Source organism: Terrapene carolina, unplaced genomic scaffold, assembly GCF_002925995.2.
Source record: "Terrapene carolina triunguis isolate 2854851 unplaced genomic scaffold, T_m_triunguis-2.0 Scaffold21, whole genome shotgun sequence".
Taxonomy (NCBI): Eukaryota; Metazoa; Chordata; order Testudines; family Emydidae; genus Terrapene; species Terrapene triunguis.
In genome coordinates, this window is record NW_020664372.1 from 22,775,720 (window position 1) to 22,798,852 (window position 23,133).

The window sequence follows — 23,133 nt, forward strand, 5'->3', positions numbered from 1 at the left end:
GCAAAGTGTTCATCCTGTGCTACAGTGGTAAAAAGGAATTATACAAAACTAGAAAGAGACCCTGAAATCAGAAACAAAAAATATTACCATCCCATCTGATCATGTTTGTGAGCAGCACAGGAGAGAAAAAAGAGAAGTCTGTTAAGATTCATTTGTATATAAAAAAACCCCTTCATATAACATTTAAAGTTTCTTGCAATCAACTGTTTAATCTCTACACTAATTATTTAGGGCAGTTGATATTAATTCGCTTTTTCATTGCCTGCAGAACAAAAATTAAATTGCTGAAATGTTCTGTGAATTTCTGAACTACAGAAATAAGGTACAGTCATATAAAATCTACTTTTTAAAGAATTCAAAATGAATTCCAGATAAAAGGTTTCCTGTGAATTATAATTTTTAATTAAAATTTAAATTTCTACACTAATTTTATTTCTCAATGAGGACCTTCAAATGTTGAAATATAATTTAAAACTTGTAAAGAATGACTCATTTCACTTTTATCTAACATTTAACTGAATTAGCACATTTTCTAATGTATCATATTTGTATAAGAACAACAAACTGGCATATTATGACAGTAGTGTACATTACTGCAGCCTTACAGTAGATCATGTATCACGTTTTACAATCACAGGAAGGGAAACTATGTAAGGGAATCAATTGTATCCTCATGCCCCATGCCTGTTCCTCAAAAATCTACTCCTAACGTCCTGGACTCACCTCAAATCAATTTTTTCCTAGTTCTGCTTAACGTCTCTATAATCCCTCCTCGCTCTCATGTTGCTAAAATGCTACTATCTTTCTAGACTTTTAACTGCAGTGTTATTTTAGGTTCCTCAATCTCCTCCATCCTCTTGACCACATTCAAGTTCTCATTATGTCCTATTATTTCTTCCTATGTAATATTAACATACAGCCTTTCCCTCCCTATTGCCATTGCTAAAGCATTTGTCCACATCTTTACCATTTTTCCTCTTATTATTGCAATGCTCTTCTCTATGACCTCCTACGTCTCACACATACCTCCATTATCTTATCCAAGATATGCTGCTGCTCAGTCAACACCTGTCATTAAAGCCATATTATCCCTCTTTTTGAACTTCTCCACTGGATTCCTGCCTTTTACCACATCAGGTTCAAATATTATTAGTCAAACTGTCCCATTTTTTGTCCACCAAGCACAATCTCATTTCTTCTAACCCCACTTCTTACAATGATCTTTCCTATATAGTCTTCCTCATTTGCACTGTTGTCCCAAGTCTTTTCTGCCTTCAACTATAAGTTCTTTGCAGCAGGGAAAAAATTTCACTCTAGATCTGTTGAAAGGTCATATACATTTATGCCTATATGTAAATACTATTTTTATAGTTTTTGTAGAATAAATGTGTTTTCTATGCCCACATTATGCTGTGTGACACTGTAAAAGTCATGTGTGTAGGAAATTTTCTTCTTTGAAAAAGTACGATAGAGAAGATGTACGTGTGAGAATAGTCTTATATAGTACTTGCTACGCTCCAAGCTTCACCATAACATTTTGAACATCACGTTAACTAAAGACAATTAAGAAATAAAAATTTGAAAGATGATACACCGATGTAACTTACAGTTCTATGCATTTAAAATCTCACTTCTCTGCAAGAACAAGAACTCAATGAATGTCATTAAATGGAATTCACTCTACAGAACAGAAAACCCTTTGTAGGGAGAGATGACATTGTGAACAAGACTGTAAGGTGCCAATCACAAAATGAAATGTGTACAAAATGATTTATGGACAGATATTTAAATTCTATAATTAATATACCTAAGAAAATCATAGTTCACACTTACACAAAATATTTACTGCATATAACATTGACAGAACGAATATTATTTCAGAAGAAAATTTTATATGTAGGTATTATGCATAATTATACTATGTATGCTTAGGTTTCTTAAAAGAAAAAATCTTAGTATTTAAGTATTTTTTATTTTAAAGAAATTTTGGCTGAAGTCAACAAAAATGTCCTCTCTCAGCATTAAAAAGTGAAGTCTTAAGCCACCTCCTCTCTATTAAATTATTACCGTGTGACAATTAACATGGGATCATTTCAATAAACCTTACGTAGGGTAAGGACCACTTACAGTAACTTTTGTACTTCGCTCCATGTAGACTACTCACTGACAGTCAATTTTAAAAAATTTATGAGTTTTTGTTGTATCCTTGTTGATTATTAATGATTATTTAAAAATATTAAATTATTTCATTTGCATTTGCAGTAAATATGTGTGAGCATTTACAAATATGACAAATTATTGACAAAATTAGAGAAAACCATGTTGTGACCACAGGATAGTAGGAGAGTTCTGATGCAAGAGTAGAACACTGAAGAAAAAAAAAAAGATTGAATATTTCCCCTGTAGGTAACGGTGCATATTATAGCATGGTTGACTATATCCTGGATGGCGTTATATATAGTATTTAGGATTCAGTACATACTTGTTCATGCATTATTTCAGAAAGTTCTTTTGCCATTTCTCTGTAGTTAGCCTTCATTTCTTCTTGATATTCTAATTGATCTTCCTTTATAAGTCGTTCATTTATACCCAAAGCAAGACCACAAGCCTCAACAAATTGTCTGAAGTTGTATAAAAAACAGAAAAGAAAAAGACATAACGTTTATGCAAAATCTAGAGGAGAAATGTCAAATGCTAATTGTTAGTTTTAGAATACCTTGTTAGTGTGGCAAGGACGTTGGTAATGTTAAAGTAAATGACTAAAACAAAACCTGCCTAAAACATCAGTCTTTAAAAAGTTATTCAGTGTACATTCAGACAGTTTACCTGAAAACTTCCTTCAGTAATTTCACTTTATTGTCTGGATACTTTTTGGTATTTGTGTCATCTAAGAAAGCTCTTGCATATGCTAATGGACCAGCATTAACCTAAAACAAGACAAAAGAATTTAAAATAAAGTTGATTTGCTATATTACCATATTGTCCCAGCTAAAGCATTTATATATATTTATACCTACACACATATATAGTGAAACAAGTTGTTTGGCTAGGTAGGTTTGTTCTTCTTAAGTGAATTTATTGTTTGTTGAAAGTACTGAATAGATAAAATAGGAAACAAAACTCTTCTGTTTATTCAACAGGTACAACACATCAATATATTTCCCCATGCTGCCACCTCAAAGTGATGCATCTTGACCTGGGGGACCTAGAGGGAAGGGTGGCAGCAAAATACAATCTCTGGTAAGACTGCCAACAAATAGGAAATTTGTCTTCCTTAGTATGCTAGGCAGATGGTGAGCTCATACTGATCTGCTTATTTATCTCCATTATTAAAAAAACCCCTAAACTATCTAAAATTGTGCACACAGCTTCCCTATGCAAAAACATGCTCATATTACTGTTACCCCATTCACTCTCTCCATTTTACCCACCTGCTGAGGCTCATCTTAAAGCCTAAGATTGTAAACTCTTTGGGGAAGGCCTGTACAGTTCAAGACCTGGCTAGCTCTTCCAGACAGTAATGCAATATAAATAAATATACAGTAACAATAAATATATTTTCTTAGAGACAGCATGCTTGACAGTCCTTTACCAATGAATGGATCCTTCACCTGCTAGAATTGAGTCAATGAGAACTGAGAGACACCAGGGGCTCTCAAAGACCAGTCACATAGCTTCACTGAAAATATGAAAAATGCTAGAGCAATAGTTAAGCTATCAGGCTCAGGTAGTGCAGACTGGGAAGTCAAGAAATAAGACCTGGGATAGGAGAGAGATTGGTGACCTCTGCTATAGCTCCACTAGGCCTGAGTACCACAATCTTCTTGGCTAATTTGGGGAGCGGTGATATTTGTTTCTTCTACTAGTTCAGATAGGAATAGTTCAGGAAAGTAGGTGGTAAGAGGGTTAGGGGCCTGTACATAAACCCATTTGGCCATCTATGAGCCATAGTCTATTCCCAAAGATTGTTGATCTGCTTCTTCAGTGCACAAGTACCTAGTTACAACAGATTGGATGTAAATAACTTTTCTGGGGATGGCCTACCTTCTGGGATATCAGTTGAACACTTCCTGATTCAGAAATTTGAACTTATCTGCCAACAGTTTGGTTCAGATGACTAGTGCCTGCCATGGTCATTGCATTGTCTATTGTCTTGTTGAACCAGCGCATGCTACTATCGCAGGTGAATTAGCAGTCCTATGAAGCTAGCCTCATCATTTCTATCCCTAGGAATTTGATGCTTTGGAGACTCTTTGACCTTGGCCACGTTCCCTGCTTATTGCAGTCCTTCAGGGGTGCTTCCTATTCTAAAGTCTGTCATCTGTGTTCAGGATTTTGTGTCTGAATCCTACTGTCTTGTGGGCTTCTATTTCCACTACCAGATGAGGGCACTTCTTGTTGGGAATGGTTCTCAACCTTTGTTATTTATTAGTAAATATTTGTGATAGCACATAAAGGCCCCATTGGATGGGTACTGTACAGATACAGATAAGAGATAATTCCCCACCCTGGAGGCCTTACATTCTAAAAGAATACCCCATCCTTCATGAGACAGGCTCTGTTGCTCCTAAGAGATGCAATATCTTTTTGCATTGCTTGGCATTTCTCACCCTCCCTCGAGGCTGGATGAGGAGGAGAAATGGAACTTCAGAGAGTATCAGTTATTGGGGTCTCCCAGACCCCTGCGTAAGGCTGACCAAAATTGTAGGTCTAAGAAGTGAGATATCCACAATCGTAGATTTATTTCTGGGCAGAGACACGCTCAGTTGCAGTCTCACTAATGACTTGGACTGGAAGGAAGGTCTGGATTGACTTTTTGATCCAGCTTTCCTCATGATGCTCTGTTACCAGGAATCACTCTCTTTAATCTTTGTTGTGAGTAGGAATGAAAGGAAGTTCTGCCCTCACAGGGGAAGCAAACTCTTTGGCTTGTCTGTATTATTGTTCATTACCACTTCAAGCTTTTCCCTCAAATGAGAGTCTGCCAGAGAATTCTGAGGCACAGAGAATTTGCTAAGAGTAATTAACCTCTATCCAGAGTTGGAGCCAAAGTTGGTGTTCAGCTACAGAGTTTGTGGCTATGGCCCTCACTGCCAGCCTCATACAGTCCATGGATATGTCCATTCTGAAACAATAGCCAGGGATTATTTTCTTTAGCAATGAAACTCATTGTGGTTTTGGGGGTGAGGCTTATGACACCATGTCCCTTGTGAAAAGTAGTTGCCAGAGTAGTTCTGATGATTAATAACAAAGCTTTAAAGTTACTTCTCAGGATGGCTCAGGTATGAGGCTTTAGGAAAGAATTAAACTTCTGCAAGAATTCTCACATTCTTAACCACAGATGCATTAATCTTAAGGAGTACGTGTTCTTGCCTAAAGAATTCTTCAAAGAGGGGTGTAGGGAGATTGAAAATTCTGTCTTGGTTGTGGACTTTGCTTGCTCATCCTCTCTTTTTGGATGAATACTAACGGTGTCCACCACTTTCTTCAACAAGGCCTCAAACACATCTGGGAGAAAAGAATATCTCCTGCTCGTATGGCTTGAGGTTATCATGGTCTAAAGCTGACAGTTCCTCTTCTTTAGAGGATGAGCTAAAGTTCAGAAAGATCAGGATTCTTAACTCTCTTATTTTCTGGCCTTTTATAAATGTTTAGGTTTCTATTTTTGGGGGGAGGGGGAAGGTGGGGGCTTTTGTTGCTGTCTACGGATCAAAACCTTTTTCTAGATAGTGCGCCCTTTTGAGTCTGAAATGGTTGCCAGGTTGCTATTGGGGAAGTTTTTGAGAAGGGGCCCCTGTGTACTAACTACCTCTCAATTCTTGTAGGGGAAGGACCCAATGGTTCCTTGCTATGTGGACAACTCATTTCACACAAGCCAAACAGCTGTCACATGACAATTTTGTTCACTGTTATTAGTTACTTTGATTAGAGTCATGCCTCATATTCAATACTTCCAATAACTCCAAGTTCTTCAACTCTTCATTCTATTTATCTCTATGCTGATTTCATTTTGTAAAGCATAGTGAGTGCATCATGAAATGAGCTATACTGGATATAAGTATTGTCCCTGTACAATATAATTGTTGATGGACTCATCTTTGCTGAAGCTTAACTTTTTTAAACTGTGAGGACATAGCTACTTTTCCTATGTTAGTGTTTGAAAGCTACATAATCATCATTGCTCGCCATCTAGAAAAAGAGATGGTCACACTGAGCAGATCACCAATCTTCGTTCTTTAAATCAAAATTTGTAATGTAGTTCATTTTGAGGCCCCTGATAATTTCTCCCTTTAGTTTTTTGCATATAGAATCTCTGATACCATCCTCAGGTAGTTTCCTATGTCAACAACAGAGGGGAAGGCTAGCAGTGACTGCACTGCAATCCACAGCGGTTGCCTGAAAGCACCAGCCTACTGCTACTTCCAATGGCATCTTGTGTATGTGTGTGTTCCACGCTGGTTGTAGGTATCTTTTTTAACACTATTTTACAACCTATCACAATTTTGAAATTGTCACATAATTATAAATAAAACAAAGAAATAAAAGGTTTAATAGCTAAAGGAAAACCCATTTTAGAGATGGGCTGTCACCCTCAAAAGCGATGATGGTACAAATGAGTGGCTTTGATAGAGAATGCGTGTGTGTGTGTATATAACTCATGCATACAAAAGCTATATTAAAAACACCTCATTTAGGTTGTAAAGACAAGCACTCAAAAGTCAGAAAGCACTAGATTTATGGTTGTCGGGGCAACCTTAATTCTGTCCCTCTGTGCATCCATTGTGTTCACTAAATGAGGCCATGGTCCTATGTCATAGAACAGTATGCCTGGAAAGTGCTAACCAACCTATATACTGCTTGCTACCAGCTCCCCCAATATCATCTCACACACGTATACAATTTTCTCTCTTATAAATGTTCTCTCAACCAATGTTCTTTTTTTTTTTTTTTTTTTTAACTTTATGTTCATTATCTGCTCCAATTTTCATTCTTTTCCCCTTCCTGTTCTGACACTTTTTGGGCTTCTTTTTTCAAAAAGCGTTTGACTGGAATTCAAACCCAATAACGATTAAGTTTGAACAGAGCATTTGAACCCAACATATGAGTGGGTTTGAAATCAAGCAAAATGAATTAATTCATCCCTGTTATTTGAGAAGCTAGTGTTTTATTCCTGTTCCAGCCTCTCACTCTGGAACCAAAAGGAGCTAAGTTGGTCATACAAGTCAGTCACATAGCTTTGAGTCCTTTGTTTAATTGTCAAAAGCTGTTACGGTTTGTTATGAAAAATAATCTAGGACAATGAATGATACATACTTTTTATATGAAACATTCAATAATTTCACATAAAAATAGACACTTTGTAAGGATAAAAATGCTGAAAGTTCATTTATCATATTTTGTTGGGGAAAGCAATAGATGAGATCTGGCGCACAGGCAGGTATGTGATCTTACCTGAACACTGACACTTCCCTGTAGCTTTAGCTGCAGTTTGATCATATCTACTTCAGTTGAAGAACAAAGCTGCCTGAGCTCTGCAACCTTCTTACTCATTTCATCAATGGCTACTTCAACTGGGTTTAGATCTGTATGGTGCTGATACATTACAGGAATGCGCTTTTTCACATAGGGAAAACAATGTATAGCTAGGGAAAAAAACAGATTAAGTAATCAATTTCTGATTACATGAAGCTATTTTAAACAGTTTATATGTTGGTGGAGCTTTACAAAATTCTTCAAAGAAGTTTATTATGCTAGTAATGATTTTTATTGCTACAACCATACAGCAAACAATCTCTTGTTACATGATACACAAAATGCTGCCAAATTCATAAAGTAAACAAACTGAAAAACACCACAAACATTTATTCTCCAATATCTTTCAGTATTAGCCTTCAGTATTGCTTGGCAATAGTATAAAAAAAGTTCAGAGTTTCCTTTTAAGGCATTTTAGTTAATAAAGAAATACATTCCAAATGAAACTATTAAAACATTTTGGGTTGGATGGTCACAAGTGCGATTCTGTTACTACTGAAATCAAGTGTTAGCCAACTCTGAATTTCCTTGCTTTTGTGGATTACCAAATTCCTAACATTTCTTAAATCAGCCTTTTCCAAACTTTTCAAAGCTGTCCCCAAACCTCTTTTCACGAAAATGAAGCCAATCACCCCCCCCCCCCCCCCCTTCAACTCCACCATGTGGTGCTGAATATTTACACATTCCAGGGGATGTGCCTCATACTTCAGGAAACTCTGTCTTAAATGATCAAAGTACACAACATAGTAACTTATGAATGACATATAAATATGCAAAACTTCTTTTAAAAAGTACCGTTTGTTATAATCCCAATGGAAACAGTATGTATGACTCAGTATGTAAAATAATCAGGCCCTGACCTTGACATATAAGTGAACTAATTTATTGCAGTTCAGAAGCAATAAAGAAATCATGTGTTTAAATTGAACTTCTTTTGCAAAGGAAGTTTATAATTTTTTTAAAATTAGTTACTTTAATTGCTTTAGAGAATGATAAAAATGTAATAATTTGGTAACTATACAATAAAATGCCACTTTCTACCAAAGAATGTTTTACAAAACAGGATTATAAATTAAACTCGCTAAACTTCTTAGCCATACTTAATTATATTTTCCTTTAAATGATAGACTTTCCTAGCGGAAAATTAATACTACTATCCATAATCTATTTCAGGTACTGCACTGGAGAATGAAATCCCCCAGGATAGAGGTGTACCAATATGTGTATTATTTTTTAAAATTGTGTATTCAATAGATGTACACATTGTAGCAATGATACCAAGTTATAATATTTGCTAACTAATAACCGTCCAGGTAGTCTTAGTAGTGTTGTGTAATATCTCCTTGTAATTTTCCTCTTAATTCAAAGGGGGCAGGGAGAATGTGAACTAAGTTGTATTTACCACTGTGTTAGTTAAAATGGTATAACACAATACATTTTCCAGTACAGACAAGTCCCAAAGTAGTTCTCCAGTTAAAACAGGGAAGACCAGCTATGTGATTTCTGGCTTTACTAAGATAAAAACTGAATAGGAAAAGAGGCACAAATTCAATTAAAAAATACTTTGGAGGTCACCTTCAAAGAGTCGGTGTAAGTTTTCCAGGTCAGAGGCCTTTAAGTCAGCCTTCCTGGTATTCTTAGCTTCGACACCAACATTTTTGGTCTACCAAATGTCAGAGTTGTCAAGGAGCCCCTTGATGTTGACCCAGAGGACTCAGCACTGGCCTTAGCCATAAGAGTGATGCTGAGGTGCCCTTTGATGTGGCCTTTCCATGCTTCTCAAGCTCTGACAAATGGCATTAATCACCTCTTCTAACAGATGGCGTTTGAGGCAGCCTTCCTACTCCCTTTGAATTCAAGGTGATAGCAATGCCTGTGTATTTAATCTGCACGGTGACCCTCATCGAGGCAACATACATAGTCATCAGTAACAGTTGTTATAGCATTTTTTGATTGGCAAAGCTTAAAGATGGTGTTTTTATTGGGATCAATAAACCATGGTACCAACTGGAGATGGAGACTCGGAAAAAAGAAGAATTAAGACCCAAATCCTGTGAGCTAACCATGGTGTATAATCAACATAGAAATGGAGAATGAAGGATTATGTAAATGGAGTCAAACACCAGTAGGGTCACAATGTTGCAGAACTAAAACAATCTAACTAGAAAGCTAAAAGCAAAAAAACCATATTGGATAGAGTAAGGGTACTGACAGACGAAAGCATCCAGGATACTGGTAGATTCTCACTTGCTGCTCCTATGGGAGTTAACTAGAACAAAACAGCAGTTGGGAAAGAGTTCCCCTTTATATCTTCCAGCTTAAGATGCGGCAGTAAGAGGGTTCAAGCAGACCCAGTGGATGCTAACAGCAAAGGCTGTGCAAGAGCACAGGCAACTCTAGAAGGAGAATCAGTTCTCAAGCTACACAAGTGTAGTTACTAGAACTGGCTGGGAAAAATAACTTAAAAAAAATTGAAATTTTTGGATTTTTTTTTTTTTAAAATCCTGAATCAGGATGAAAATCCAAAAACTTCATTTTTTTCATAGAACTGCAAGCCCACAATAATTTGTTAATCCAAAATGAAATAAGCTCCCTGGTGTCCCATGGAGCTTCAAATCCTGGAAGCCTGGGCAGCTGAAGATCTGGGAACCCAGGCTGCCAAGGAGGCAGGTAGGAAACCAGGCAAGTTTCTGATGGAACCTACCTGGTTTCTGTCAAAAGTTTCATAGAAATTAATATGTTCCTTCAGAATGTTTTGATTTCAGAGAACTGGAATTTTCCACTGGAAAAATGTTCCATTGGAAAAATCTCCAGACTGCTCAAGTAGCAAGTCTAACCCTATGCAATATTTTTGGATGGGAAATGAAAAATACTTAAAAAACAACATAGGATTTTTAGGCAAGTGGACTGAAAATACCCAAACTGTAATACAACAAGGACATTTGGGTTAATGATCCTACTTTAGATCAATGCCTAGCGAGAAGTTTAATTACTATAAATGGTCAGGACCCCAGGTTTAAATATTATCTTTTGGATAAAATGTAACACTTCACACTTCTATAGTGCCTTTCATATAAAGACCACAAAGTATTCTGTAGGTATTAGTGAATTCAGCCACTTACATCTACACCCATAAGAGATAGAGAAGTTTATGATGTTCATTTTAAAGATAACAATGGGAAAGTTAAGACAAACTAGTGAATGACTCACCCACGATCATACTGGAAGTTCATGACAGAGCAAACCAACTGAACTCAATACTATGACACAGCCAGATCATCAGCTCTTCCAGTAACATAGGTATCTGACAACATCTTGAGGCACTAATTAAGTACCAATCCAAGAAGGAAGATTGACATTCGCTGAATCACAATCATTGATTCTTACAGCACATAGGTTTTCCATGGAGGTGTCTTATCCAAGATCACAGCCCTAACTGATATGGTGATAACTCTTAGCCCTAGTTTCCATATTCTTATTATTGATTGCATTATAAGTAAGGGAGGTAAGCACAAAAAAAAGATTGAGGAACCCCTTTATCCAAAACAAAAATATTAATTTGAAAGTAAAAGCTATGTGGGATCCTATTCTTATGTGATCTTCCTCCACATTCTCTGATCAGCAGTTATCGGAGTGCAAAGGGATCACATGACAAAATGTACTGCCATAGGATCAATACTCTCTTACAGAAAAGTAAGAGGATTTCTTTGTTACATTTAATACATCATGAAGTGTATGTACAGTTTGAAAGAAAAGAAGTTTGTTTGGCCTACACCTAATCTTTGGTTTATTTTGCTTTAGTAGCTACCATCAACAGTCTTGCATGAAATCCTTGAAATGAACTGGGATTCTCCTGACAAAACACAAGAGGTTATTCATTTACAGAATTCCAAACACCAAGAGCTAAATATGAAGACATAATACAAAAAAGCAGTCCTCTTTAAAGAGAGAGAGAAATCCATCCTACAATACCTGTCAAAATAGTTCGTCGTTTACACTGTTCTTCCACTCCGCCTCGTCTTTTACCAGATTGAGTAAAGGGCATTTCAAACATAAAACGACGAATATTGTGAGTTCTTTCAAACTCTGTTTTTCTCTCTTGCAATTCCTTTTCTTCAAAATATGGGACTACATGTGTAACTTGTATATATGCATATTTTGAGTCCAAATCCTTGGGATTCACCTTTAGAAAAATAGAAAAATATGTAAATTGCAACTATTTAAAGTTGATTTTTTAATTTGAAATTGTATAGTTTTTATAAAGTAGATTTGGCTCTGGTTCTGCAAGTAAATCCAGGTGTGAAACCCCTGAGCTCCACTGATTTCAGAACTGAAGTACCCTCCTTTATTAACTTAAAAGTTACAGGCAGTGATAGTATAACATTAGTATATTTGTCTAGTGACACAATTTTCTACCTTTTTAGAGTACAGGACTGCAGATAAAAGACACATACACAGAGCAGTGTCAACATAGCAAATTATATTAAATTCCATTAAGACGCTACATTAACAGAAGAATTAACTAAGCACAATTGAGCAGTCAAGAGTGAGGAAACAAATACTGGTGTCCTGTCTCTCTACAGCTGGTACAAGGATAACCTTGAAGTCAAAAATTATTATTGTTATATCGTTACCAGTTAAAAATGTTCTTTATAGCATACCATCTCAGAGAGAAATATTATCAAAAGCAAAAAAACAAGTCAAAAGATCACGTAGAAAAATTAAACTTAAAACAAAATACCCCAGAAATGTCACCAAAACATGACAAATCAACTCGGTAAACCACTAAAAGTATTAACCACACTACAAACATTCAAACGAAGTCATTGGGTGAAATCCTGAAGTTGAAAACAACGGGAGTTTTGTCTTTGACTTTAATGGGGTCAGGATTTCACTTTGTGATTAAGGCACTGGGTTGGGACTTGGGAGACATGGGTTTAAATTACTGCCTCTGCCACAGACTGCCTGTGTGACTCTGAATACACCTCTACCTCGATATAACGCTACCCGATATAACACGAATTCGGATATAACGCGGTAAAGCAGTGCTCCGGGGGGGGCGGGGCTGCGCACGCCGGTGGAGCAAAGCAAGTTCAATATAACGCGGTTTCACCTATAACGCAGTACGATTTTTTGGCTCCCGAGGACAGCGTTATATCGAGGTAGAGGTGTATATAATTTTATCTATTTGTGCCTCAACTTGCCATCTGTAAAGTGGCAATAATTATACTTCCATACCTCACAGGGGAATTATTATGATCAACTCATTCCTGTTTATGAGGCACTCCAATACTATGATGATAGGGATCATATACCCAAGATACTTCTGACGGTCAATTTTTGTATAGTATTGTGGCTGTTTTTCCTGAAAGGAAGAGGCGTGTGCAGAAAGATCATATTAAAGAAAATATAGTTCCCAACTCTTATACAGTGCTTTTTATCTACACAACTCAATGGTACTTTCCTCCTTTGTCAAGTGCTGTATTTCAATGTTAGATATGGAAAACGAGGCACAGAAAAGTGAAGAGACCTGCTCAAGGTCACCTACTAGGACAATGGCAGAACTGGGACTAGAACTCAAGTTTCTTAAGGTCCCAGTCCAGTGCCCTACCCCACTCAGACACACTGTTGATTTCTTTTTGGAAGCAAAGTCTGCGGTGTTTTCAGACCCCTTCCCTGGAACTGATGGGTAACTTTGCTTGCTGAGTATGAGACAAAGACAGGAAGACAGACACTTCCCCGAAAACTCTGACTAGACTGCATGATGGAGGCAAAACCTGAGAATAGTCCATAGATATAAAAAGGATAGAGTACAGCCTATTCTCCTCAAACACACCAATTTTGACTAGTTGTAAGAGAAATCCTCACTGGGTTTAAAGCATTTATATCCAAGCACATTGGAAAGGTTGCGAAGAACTGAGGGTACAGCATAGGTCTGTGAAGTTTGGTCCTAGCCTGAGTTTTTATTCCCATTCAGGTTCCAGTGTGAGTGGGGGCAGCTTCCCCCTCACTGCTGCCTTGTTAGGCTGAGAAGTGTCCAATGAATCTTGTGACCTTGTCAGACAGACAGAGCAGGACAGGCAAGAAGTGGTAATTTAGGAGGGAATTGCTGCTGGCTCTGGAGTTTGGTGGAGGGTGAAGCTTAGCTGCTGGTCAAGAGTTCTGGACTAGATGTTAAGGGGAACGAGTTGGGACCTAGAATGGCCTCTTATGCACAAGATGTCCTTTTCAACCTGAGAGTTGCTGTAGCTCTGTTCTGCTTGATCTTCTGTTATGTGTGTGCACCATCTTGGGAACCCTCAGCCACGAGGGAGAATATCTCCAACTGAGTGACAAAGCAGACAAAGGGCTAATTTGAGAGGCCAATCATATAAAAGAGATTTGTGGGCAAATTATCAATTTTTTCCCAATAAATACTCAGCTAGGCTTACCAAAGGGAGCTCTAGCTCTACTGTACACTAGATTTTGGACACAGAGACTTCTATCTAGGTACTACTATTGCCCCATCTGTGTCTGAGAACCTGAAAACCCATCTGTGCCCCATAGTGTTTGAGAACCTGTGAAAGGGTTTCACAAAAGGGTGGTCTGTATCTCTCACTGCAACTGAATCAATTTGGACTCTACCCCAAACTGCAGAAGTGGGAAAAACCCTCTGTGAGGATAACTGAGCATGCATAGGAAGGAGAAGGATCTATGGTACACTGTGTGGGCAGCAAGTAGCCAAATGACATAAAGATAACAAGGCACATTTAAAAGTTACTCAGTTTTGTCTTAACAGAAAAGCCTTACATTGCTATGCGTGACAAAAGCCAGGAAATTCAAAACTAAGGCATACTTTATGAGAGCCATCATGCCCCTTGCCCCCTACAGCCAACACTTTATTCAGATACGCAGCATGTGTGCACACATAATGAGGATAGGATAGTGATGATTCAAACTCAGATTCTTGATTTTCTAGAGATTCATGAAATGTAATTATGAGATTTTTGGGATAAACTTGTTTTAGTTTTAAATAACATATCCTGCTTTACAAATAAACAGTTTTACTTTGCCAGAATCCTGGATCATTCTGACGTTTTCTGATCCAAATTTGTCAGAGTAGAGCTTATGTAGTCTCTGGGATATCTCGGAAAGAGATGTGAGTTTAGGCTCTTTATATATATACTCCTTTCCATCTTCATCCTCAAAGAATCCCTGTAAGAAACAAACAATAATTAGAATCCTTAAAGAACAGCCGCCAATTGTTACAACATACAGAGTGGTTTATGCTTTTCAAGGCAAACTTAAATGTTCAATGTCACGGTTCAAGCAAAAGTAAAAATATCTATCAAAACTATCAAAATAAAATCCAAGTTAAAAAGGTACCCTATGAGAAAAAAAAGTGAATTAACTACTATAGAATGAGTGCACAGGTAATGGAAGCACACAAAATTACAAACTGATGAAAGGATTGTTGTAATTATTTGATGTGCTAACATTAAAAGTTTTGGGATCAAAACTGATTTTTCATATTCTTCCAAAATGAATTGTTTTCATCCCTGTTTCACTTGCCAAAAGATCCATTTCCCTGCCAAAAGGGATTATTTGACTCTCCATTGACTGCTTCAATAGCAATTTACAAAAAAAGATTGAAAAACAGTTTTATGGGGGTTTTACATACTGGATTGTACAGTACAATGAAATAAAACCACACCTACTTTCTCATTTAAAAATCTTTACATTATATTGAACATAAATATTTGTGTGTTTTCACTGTTAAACCATCTGTTTTGAAATCTTGGTTGAATCAAATATAGAAGTGCATGGAAGGTGAAACAGGTGACTGCTTTAAAGCCAAAAGCCAAGTCTGAGTTAATGTTTTAAATCAGAAAATAAATATTTCTGTCATAAGATGGAACAGACAAAAAGTGAAAGAAACAGAACATACCATGTATAAACACAGGCTACACTGACAAAAATACCCACATCAAACTAAGCTGAAATGCAGTAATTTTTACTGCATTGCTTGCTTTGTAAGCAGCTACTGTAATTACCTCCACATCTCTTTCACTGTCTGTAAACTGGTATTGCTATAAAGTTATAAAAGACAACAACAGAATAAATTGAAGGTTATATTTCTCAACGTAGTTTACAATCTCCCCATTCCCTAAACAGCCTGTCAGCTATCCAAATGAAATCAGTTAACTAAAAACTGGGTTACACACACAACAAATGTACACAATATTGGCTACTGTGGCATATTTTACTGATACAAATACAGTGTAGATATATTACAGGATGTGAAGCTGTCAAATGCACACAGTCAGCCAGAACTTTTGATTTTGTTTTTTGAAGCATGCAGCGCTGATGTATAGGAAATAGGTGATTTGTTTCTGTAAATGGCACTGAATGTTATTTTTGGAATTACAACAGCTAGAATGCATACAGATCTGAGAAGCAAACTTGCAAACCACACTGCAGTACCAAAGATGGTGCTCAAAAAATTGCTAAGAATTATTATTATGGAGAACTTACCGCTGCCTTAAGATAGTAACAAAAAGAAAGAAAAAGAAAAAGCAGAAAGTTTACTGAGGAAGATAAGGAGGAATCACACTGGATATGACAAATGTATTAAACCAGACAATCATTACTACCAGAACAAATCTATCATGTTTTTTATTTTGCAGTGTCAATATAGAAATCAAAGGAAGACTGAATCAGGATATGTTGCAAAATTTTTAATAGTTTTTTGACTGTATTTTATAGTTGACAAGGTGATATTAAATAATGCTTACCTGTCCAAAGAATGCTACTCTGAAATAAGTGCCAAGTAGTCTCCTGCCTGTATGCATAACTTCTGTTACTTTGCTGTATGCCCGATGAAGTGTGTCATATAGATGAGCTAGTCTCTAAAAAACACCACAGAAGTTTGGAATGGCAGCACTTAGAAGCAACACTTTCTCTTTATTTTAAACATAAAAAAGCACCGTGTTAAGGAGAAAAAGCTCTTTTAGTCACTAACATCAATCTTCTAAAAGAAAATGTATTAACAAAAACAACACTACCACCACTTAGGACTCACAGCAGTGGAGTTAAGACACTAAGGGCTAGATTGTTATGTTCCTTCTAAGTTCTCCTTGTTCAGAGGAGAGTGAGAGAGTGAGAGAGAGAGAGGGGAGGGGTGGGCATGAGAGAATAAACTGCTACCGTCATAGTAGTAGCATATGCTGGCTCAGTTGTTTTGGCTGGCGCACTGGGGGATGACATGGCCATACTGGATCAGACCAATGATCCATCTAGCCCAGTATCCTGTCCTCCAACAGTGGCCAGTGCCAGATGCTTCAAAGGGAATGAACAGAACAGGGAAGTTATTGAGTCATCCACCCCTGTCATTCAGTCCCAGCTTCTGGCCATCAGAGGCTTAGGGACACCTAGGGTATATCTACACTGCATTAAAAACCCATGACTGGCACATGCTGGTGGAATCGGGCTAAGGGGCTGTTTAATTTCGGTGTAGATGTCTGGCCTCTGGGATCCTCCCATTTCGCAGGGTCCCAGAGTCAGGGCTTCAGCCCAAGCCTGAATGTCTACACCACAGTTAAATAACCCCTTTGCCCACACCCCTTAGCCTGAGTCAGGTAGCATGGATCAGTCACAGGTTTTTAACTGCAGTGTAGATATACCCTCAGAGCATGGGGTTGTGTCTGTGACCATCTTGGCTAATAGTCATTGATCGCCCTATCGTCCATGAACTTACCTAATTCTTTTTTGAACCCTGCTATACTTTTGGCCTTCACAACATCCCCTGGCAAGAGTTTCACAGGTTGACTGTGTGTTGTGTAAAGAAGTACATCCTTATTTTAGTTTTAAACTTGTTGCCTATTAATTTCATGGGGTGACCCCGGTTCATGTGTTATGTGAATGGGTAAATAACATTTCTCTATTAACTTTCTCCACATCATTCATGATTTTATAGACCTCTATCATATGCCCCCTTAGTAATCTCTTTTCTAAAATGAACAAGTGTTTTTAATCTCTCCTCAGATGGAAGCTGTTCTGTACTCCTAATAGTTTTTGTTGCCTTTCTCTGAACCTTTTCCAATTCTAATATATCTTTTTTGAGATGGGACAACCTGCACTGCACACAGAATCATCCACTTTTACAGTTGCATTATGATATTTTCTGTCTTATTATTTATCCCTTTCCTAGAGGTTCCTAACATTGCTAGCTTTTTTGACTGCTGCTGCACGCTTAGCAGATGTTCTGAGAAGTATCCACAATTACTCTTTCTTGAGTGGTAACAGCTAATTTAGACCCCATCATTTTGTCTGATAGTTGGGATTATTTTTTCTAATGTGTATTACTTTGCACTTATCAACATTGAATTTCATCTGCCATTTTGTTGTCCAGTCACCCGGTTTAGTGAGATCCCTTTTAATTCTTTGCAGTCAGCTTTGGATTTAACAATCTTGAGTAATTTAGTATAATCTGCAAATTTTGCCACCTCACTGTTGACTATGCTTTCCAAATCATTTATGAATAGGTTCCAGTACAGATCCTTAGGGGACTCCACTATTTACCTTCTCTCCATTATGAAAACCACCATTTATTCCTACTCTGTTTCCTATCTTTTAACCAGATTCTGATCCATGAGATGACCTTCCCTCTTATTCAATGACTGTTTAATTTGCTTAAGAGTTTTTGGTGTGGGACCTTGTCAAAGGCTTTCTGAAAGTTCAAGTACACTATATCCACGGGATCAACCTCGTCCACATGTTTACTGATACCATGTTGACTCTTCCCCAGCATATCATGTTTCTCTATGTGTCTGATAATTTTATCCTTTACTATAGTTTCAACCAATTTGCCTGGTACTGAAGTTAGGCTTACTAGACCATAATTGCCAGGCATGTCACTGGAGCCTTTTTTTAAACATCACCCATTCCCCTACCCATCTGCTGACAGGAGAAGGTAGGGAAGGTAGGGAAGGAATAACTCCCCCTTACATCTCTGTGTCAGTGTATAACTGCAGCCGTGATCAGGCCCAAACTGATTTGTCAATGATCATGCATCAAGTGAATACAGTACATCCCTCAGTATTACCCATATTGCATTTTCAATACTATTTGATATTATAGAAATGTAATATCAAATGACTACTGAATAAAGTTTATGAAAAACAATCCTAAAAGTAACAATACTAAATCCTAAGAGGTGTTAAACATGCCACTCTAATTGACTTAAATGGTAGTTAAAGATGCTCAGAACTTCTTTGGAGTTGGAATTGTATTTGCCATTGGTTTTCAGTTGGATAAAAAAAATTCTGAAAATAATTTCATTACGTTAACTTTTTATTATTATATGTATACACATGCAGGATCATGCATGTAAAATTGTTTTATGAAAAGCTATCTGTTTTTGCATATTGATTTTTAATTGGCTGCACAGTATAAATTCCAATGATGAAAGGCATATACAAAACCATTTAGTTCTTCAAGGTATACATGAAGCAGGAACTGTGCAAGTGAAAGACCAAACTTTTTTGGTTTTAAATTAAACATGCCACTTTAAATTTGAACAAATACTTCAAATAAAATTGTTCTGATGCTGTATTGTTCAGAGATATTTGATACATCATACTATTATAGATTCAAAAGGCTAGGTTGTTTTCATAGACAAATTTTAAAACAGACGCCTATCAAATACCTCAAAATCCCTCCGTTTTTCATAAATGGGAATGATAAGTTTGTAGATGTCAGCAATCAGTTCATATCGTTCAGCCTTCCAGAGTCCATCTGCACATTGCTCTAACAATTCCATTAGCACATCCTAAAATTACAAAAAAGTAAAATTTTGCTGTTTTGCACTGTTTTGTTGTGTCTACATTAAAAGAACTTCCCAAGAAAACACAAGGAAAATGGTAGTTTGTTGAAAAAGATAGATTCCCAAAACAAAAATATGTAAAGGCATTGTGTTTTAAGGCAGAGTATTGGTTTATAAAAATCCAACACAGTAACAAACTCAAATACAGTTTGGATGTGAACATACACATTTTGCTTTTACTTTATACACCTCTACCTCGATATAAGGCTGTCCTCGGGAGCCAAAAAATCTTACCGCGTTATAGGTGAAACCACGTTATATTGAACTTGCTTTGACCCACCGGAGTGCACAGCTCCCCTTCCCCCCCCGGAGCACTGCTTTACCGCGTTATATCCGAATTCGTGTTATATCGGGTGGCGTTATATCGAGGTAGCGGTGTATAGCACGTTAGAATAGAACATAAGAATGGCCATACTGGGTCAGACCAAAGGTCCATCCAGCCCAGTATCCTGTTTACCGACAGTGACCAATGCCAGGTGTCCCAGAAGGAGTGAACCTAACAGGTAATCATCAAGTGATCTCTCTCCTGCCATCCATCTCACCCTCTGACAAACCGAGGCTAAGGACACCATTCCTTACCCATCCTGGCTAATAGCCATTAATGGACTTAACCTCCATGAATTTATCTAGTTCTCTTTTAAACCCTGTTATAGTCCTAGCCTTCACAACCTCCTCAGGCAAGGAGGAGAACGTTGATTTAGAGAACTTCATGAACTTCAAAGACAACTCAACGTGAGTACACCTAACAAAGGAACATTCTTGCTTTATATAGCTTTTGTTCTGGGTATGTTTATATGCAGTCAAGCAAATAAGTTTTATAATCACTTTTCAGAAGCCATATTATAAAGCAAATTTTCTGTTTCTTATGTGCTTTTTTATGTTCTGTTTGTGAAAAACATTACTTAATAAAAAGCCAACTGGATACAACACTTAAATTTTATTGTTTATATTTAGTTTCTACAAGAACTACCCAATTAATTACATTTTCAGTGCAATTACCTGCATTACACTAATAGGTACTCAGAAATGTGTACTTATTAATGCACATTCTGTGAACTTGAATTTGATATACCATGTCTGAGATGAAAAGGTAAATGACAAGAGCAAGAAAGTTTAAGAAACTGAGAAATATGAGGAAGCAAAAAAGGCTACTTGGGCATAACATTCCTGGCTTTTTTTTTTTTTAACCCTATCTTTCTTGTTGCAAGAAGATTAGTTAAGGCAAATAGTTTATGCACTTAACTGTGGTACCATTTTGTACAACATATCTTTTTCTGTTTTATGTACCACTATAACTCTTAATAGTCCAGTACAACATAGAATAGATATTTCATTCAAAAAACCCACTATGGATTACTTGTCATTAGAGTGTTCATTTTCCATATATTTTCTAATGGAATGTTATTACATTAAAAATCATAAGCAAATTTGAACTACCAGACTAATTCTATCAACTAGAGTACTACACGCACTTTGCAATAGTACAGTGAAGAGAAATTGGACAGAGTGTGGAGAAAAGCTACTAATGTAGAATGATAAAGGGTTTGCAGGAAATGGACTTTGAGGCTAGATTAAGGAAATGTATTGTGTGAAAAATATAGGCTGTAGTGATTTATGACTCCGGTATAAAAGTTAATAAAGGACTTCTACAATGATAAAAGAGTAATTGTTCCCATAAATTTGCAATGACTGTATTAGAATTTCAAAGAGAAATAAGAAAAAAATCAGTTTAAATATTAGAATAATGAACCAAGTTTATTTCAGGATTGGAGGAATAAGTAAAATATTTTATTTGGCCAAATTAGAAATGACATTTGTTTCATATGACTTAATAGAGTTACAGACACCAGCAGATTTAAACAAGTATACAAAATTGTTACATAGGTAAAAGGTTAACATAATATTAGCCTTGTATACAAGCTTTATTCCTTGGCACAAAATTATGGCCAATGTATTTTATTTCAGTAAGTGGTATTTACATGGAACTATTTTTCATGCTAAGCAGTTTCAATAGTTGTGGTCAGATTTGGCAATCATTTAAATTTTTTCTTTCATTTGCTTTGTTTGGGTCATTTAATCTTTAGAAGTATTGTGTCTGTAGTTTGCATGCACTTCAATACATTAAATAGATATCATATTATGAAACTAGTAACTTTTTTGACTATATATTCCTTCTCTCATCCTGTTTTGCTTTTCCATTCCATTAGTCATCTGTAAACTACTAGACTAGTGGACTATAAAATTTAAAAAGGGAGAGATGAAAGTTTAAAATGGTGAATGTATTCGCCTCCCCTCACCCAGTTCTGATGCATTTGTTATTCCAAATTAGGCTACATTTTGTTTTTTTAAAGAAATTATATAGAATGCATTGTTGGGCCTGACACAGGTCACTGTAAGGCATAAAATCATCTTTGCTCTCTTCTTCTCTTTAGCTGTGCCTTCTGTGCTCTGCCTTCTTGGAGGAAGAACACAGAATCGCTTAAGGAATTTAACAGGGGCCAAGATCAAGACCATAATCTTTAATTTTCTATCTGTAGACATCAGCTAGGTCCACACTACCCGCCCGATTCGGCGGGTAGAGATTGATCTTCTGGGATCGATTTATCGCGTCTCATCTGGACGCGATAAATCGATCCCAGAAGCGCTCCCCCGTCGACTGCGGAACTCCTGCTCGCCGAGAGGAGGAAGCACTGTCGACGGGGGAGCTTGCCTGCGCCGCGTGGACCCGCAGTAAGTAAACTTAGTTCGATCTAGGAAACGTCAACTTCAGCTATGCTATTCTCGTAGCTGAAGTTGCGTTTCCTAGATCAATCCCCCGGCCCAGTGTGGACCAGCCCATCAGGATACATGATTGTGCAAGAGCTGATTTACAGCTCTAGCACTTTAACTGTGTTGCCTTGATGCAGCGTATTCTTTCTTCCCCCGTGTACTGAGGTATGTAATGACATATTCACGAAGGCCAAGTGCTGCATTTTTTGTGGACAGCATGGTGGGGCTGCAGTGTTTATTCCTCTTATAATGTGGCTTAAAGTACACTGTATAATGGTAACCTCACTTTATCATCTTCTACTGATTTTTGTATGGCTTGACACTGTGAACTTGTATATTACTATTTAACTACTTTAATTCTAGGAAATCAGAAGTACTTATCCCTTCTATGCTTATGAAAACTTATACATTTGGGTTATTTTTGTAAGTGTTTTCACGTGGTTAATTCAGAGATTCCAAATGCACATTTGCAGCTATAATGTAATATCAATTACAGCTTATTGCTAGGTATGAATATACTATATTCACAAATACCTTTGTCCATTTTAATCGATAATAAATTTGTTTTGTTAAAGTGCAAATACATTCCAAAATTACACTGTATGCAGCTCAATTACAGTAGCATTGTTACCACATCTCCAGCTGTTTATTCTGCAGTGTTTGATCCTAAAACAGTTGAGCTGTTATTATTTATATTATCGTCATGGATACCAGTCATGGACCAGGACCTTCTTGTGCCAAAAGCTGCACTGTGGCATACATGCAGCTGCTCAAATAGACTGACTTTTCCTTAGAACATCCCTCAACTGACTGTCCATAAGGAAGGCAATTGCCTTGCTGGACTGAATTCAATAGTGCCTGTATGAAGTATAACCAAGACATTTCTACCCTCTTAATAGAAAAGAGGGTGACCTGAAGGGAAAAAAATTGGTTTCTAAAGATCACACTATAACTTGCTTAGATGGGGT

The 23,133-nt window shown here is 37.0% G+C and overlaps 1 protein-coding gene across 2 annotated transcripts in view; it reads right to left on the bottom strand.

Moving 5' to 3' along the window:
- The window catches only part of DOCK9 (dedicator of cytokinesis 9), a 306,118-nt gene that overhangs the window by 1,125 nt on the left and 281,860 nt on the right, over nt 1-23,133 (bottom strand). For both annotated transcript variants that reach the window (XM_024204291.2, XM_024204295.2), the window contains 7 exons: nt 19,220-19,342; nt 16,308-16,421; nt 14,581-14,727; nt 11,506-11,716; nt 7,453-7,643; nt 2,827-2,927; nt 2,483-2,621 (listed from right to left, as the gene is read on the bottom strand). In XM_024204291.2, coding sequence (XP_024060059.1) covers nt 2,483-2,621; nt 2,827-2,927; nt 7,453-7,643; nt 11,506-11,716; nt 14,581-14,727; nt 16,308-16,421; nt 19,220-19,342 — 1,026 coding nt within the window. The remainder of the gene's footprint in view (nt 1-2,482; nt 2,622-2,826; nt 2,928-7,452; nt 7,644-11,505; nt 11,717-14,580; nt 14,728-16,307; nt 16,422-19,219; nt 19,343-23,133) is intronic.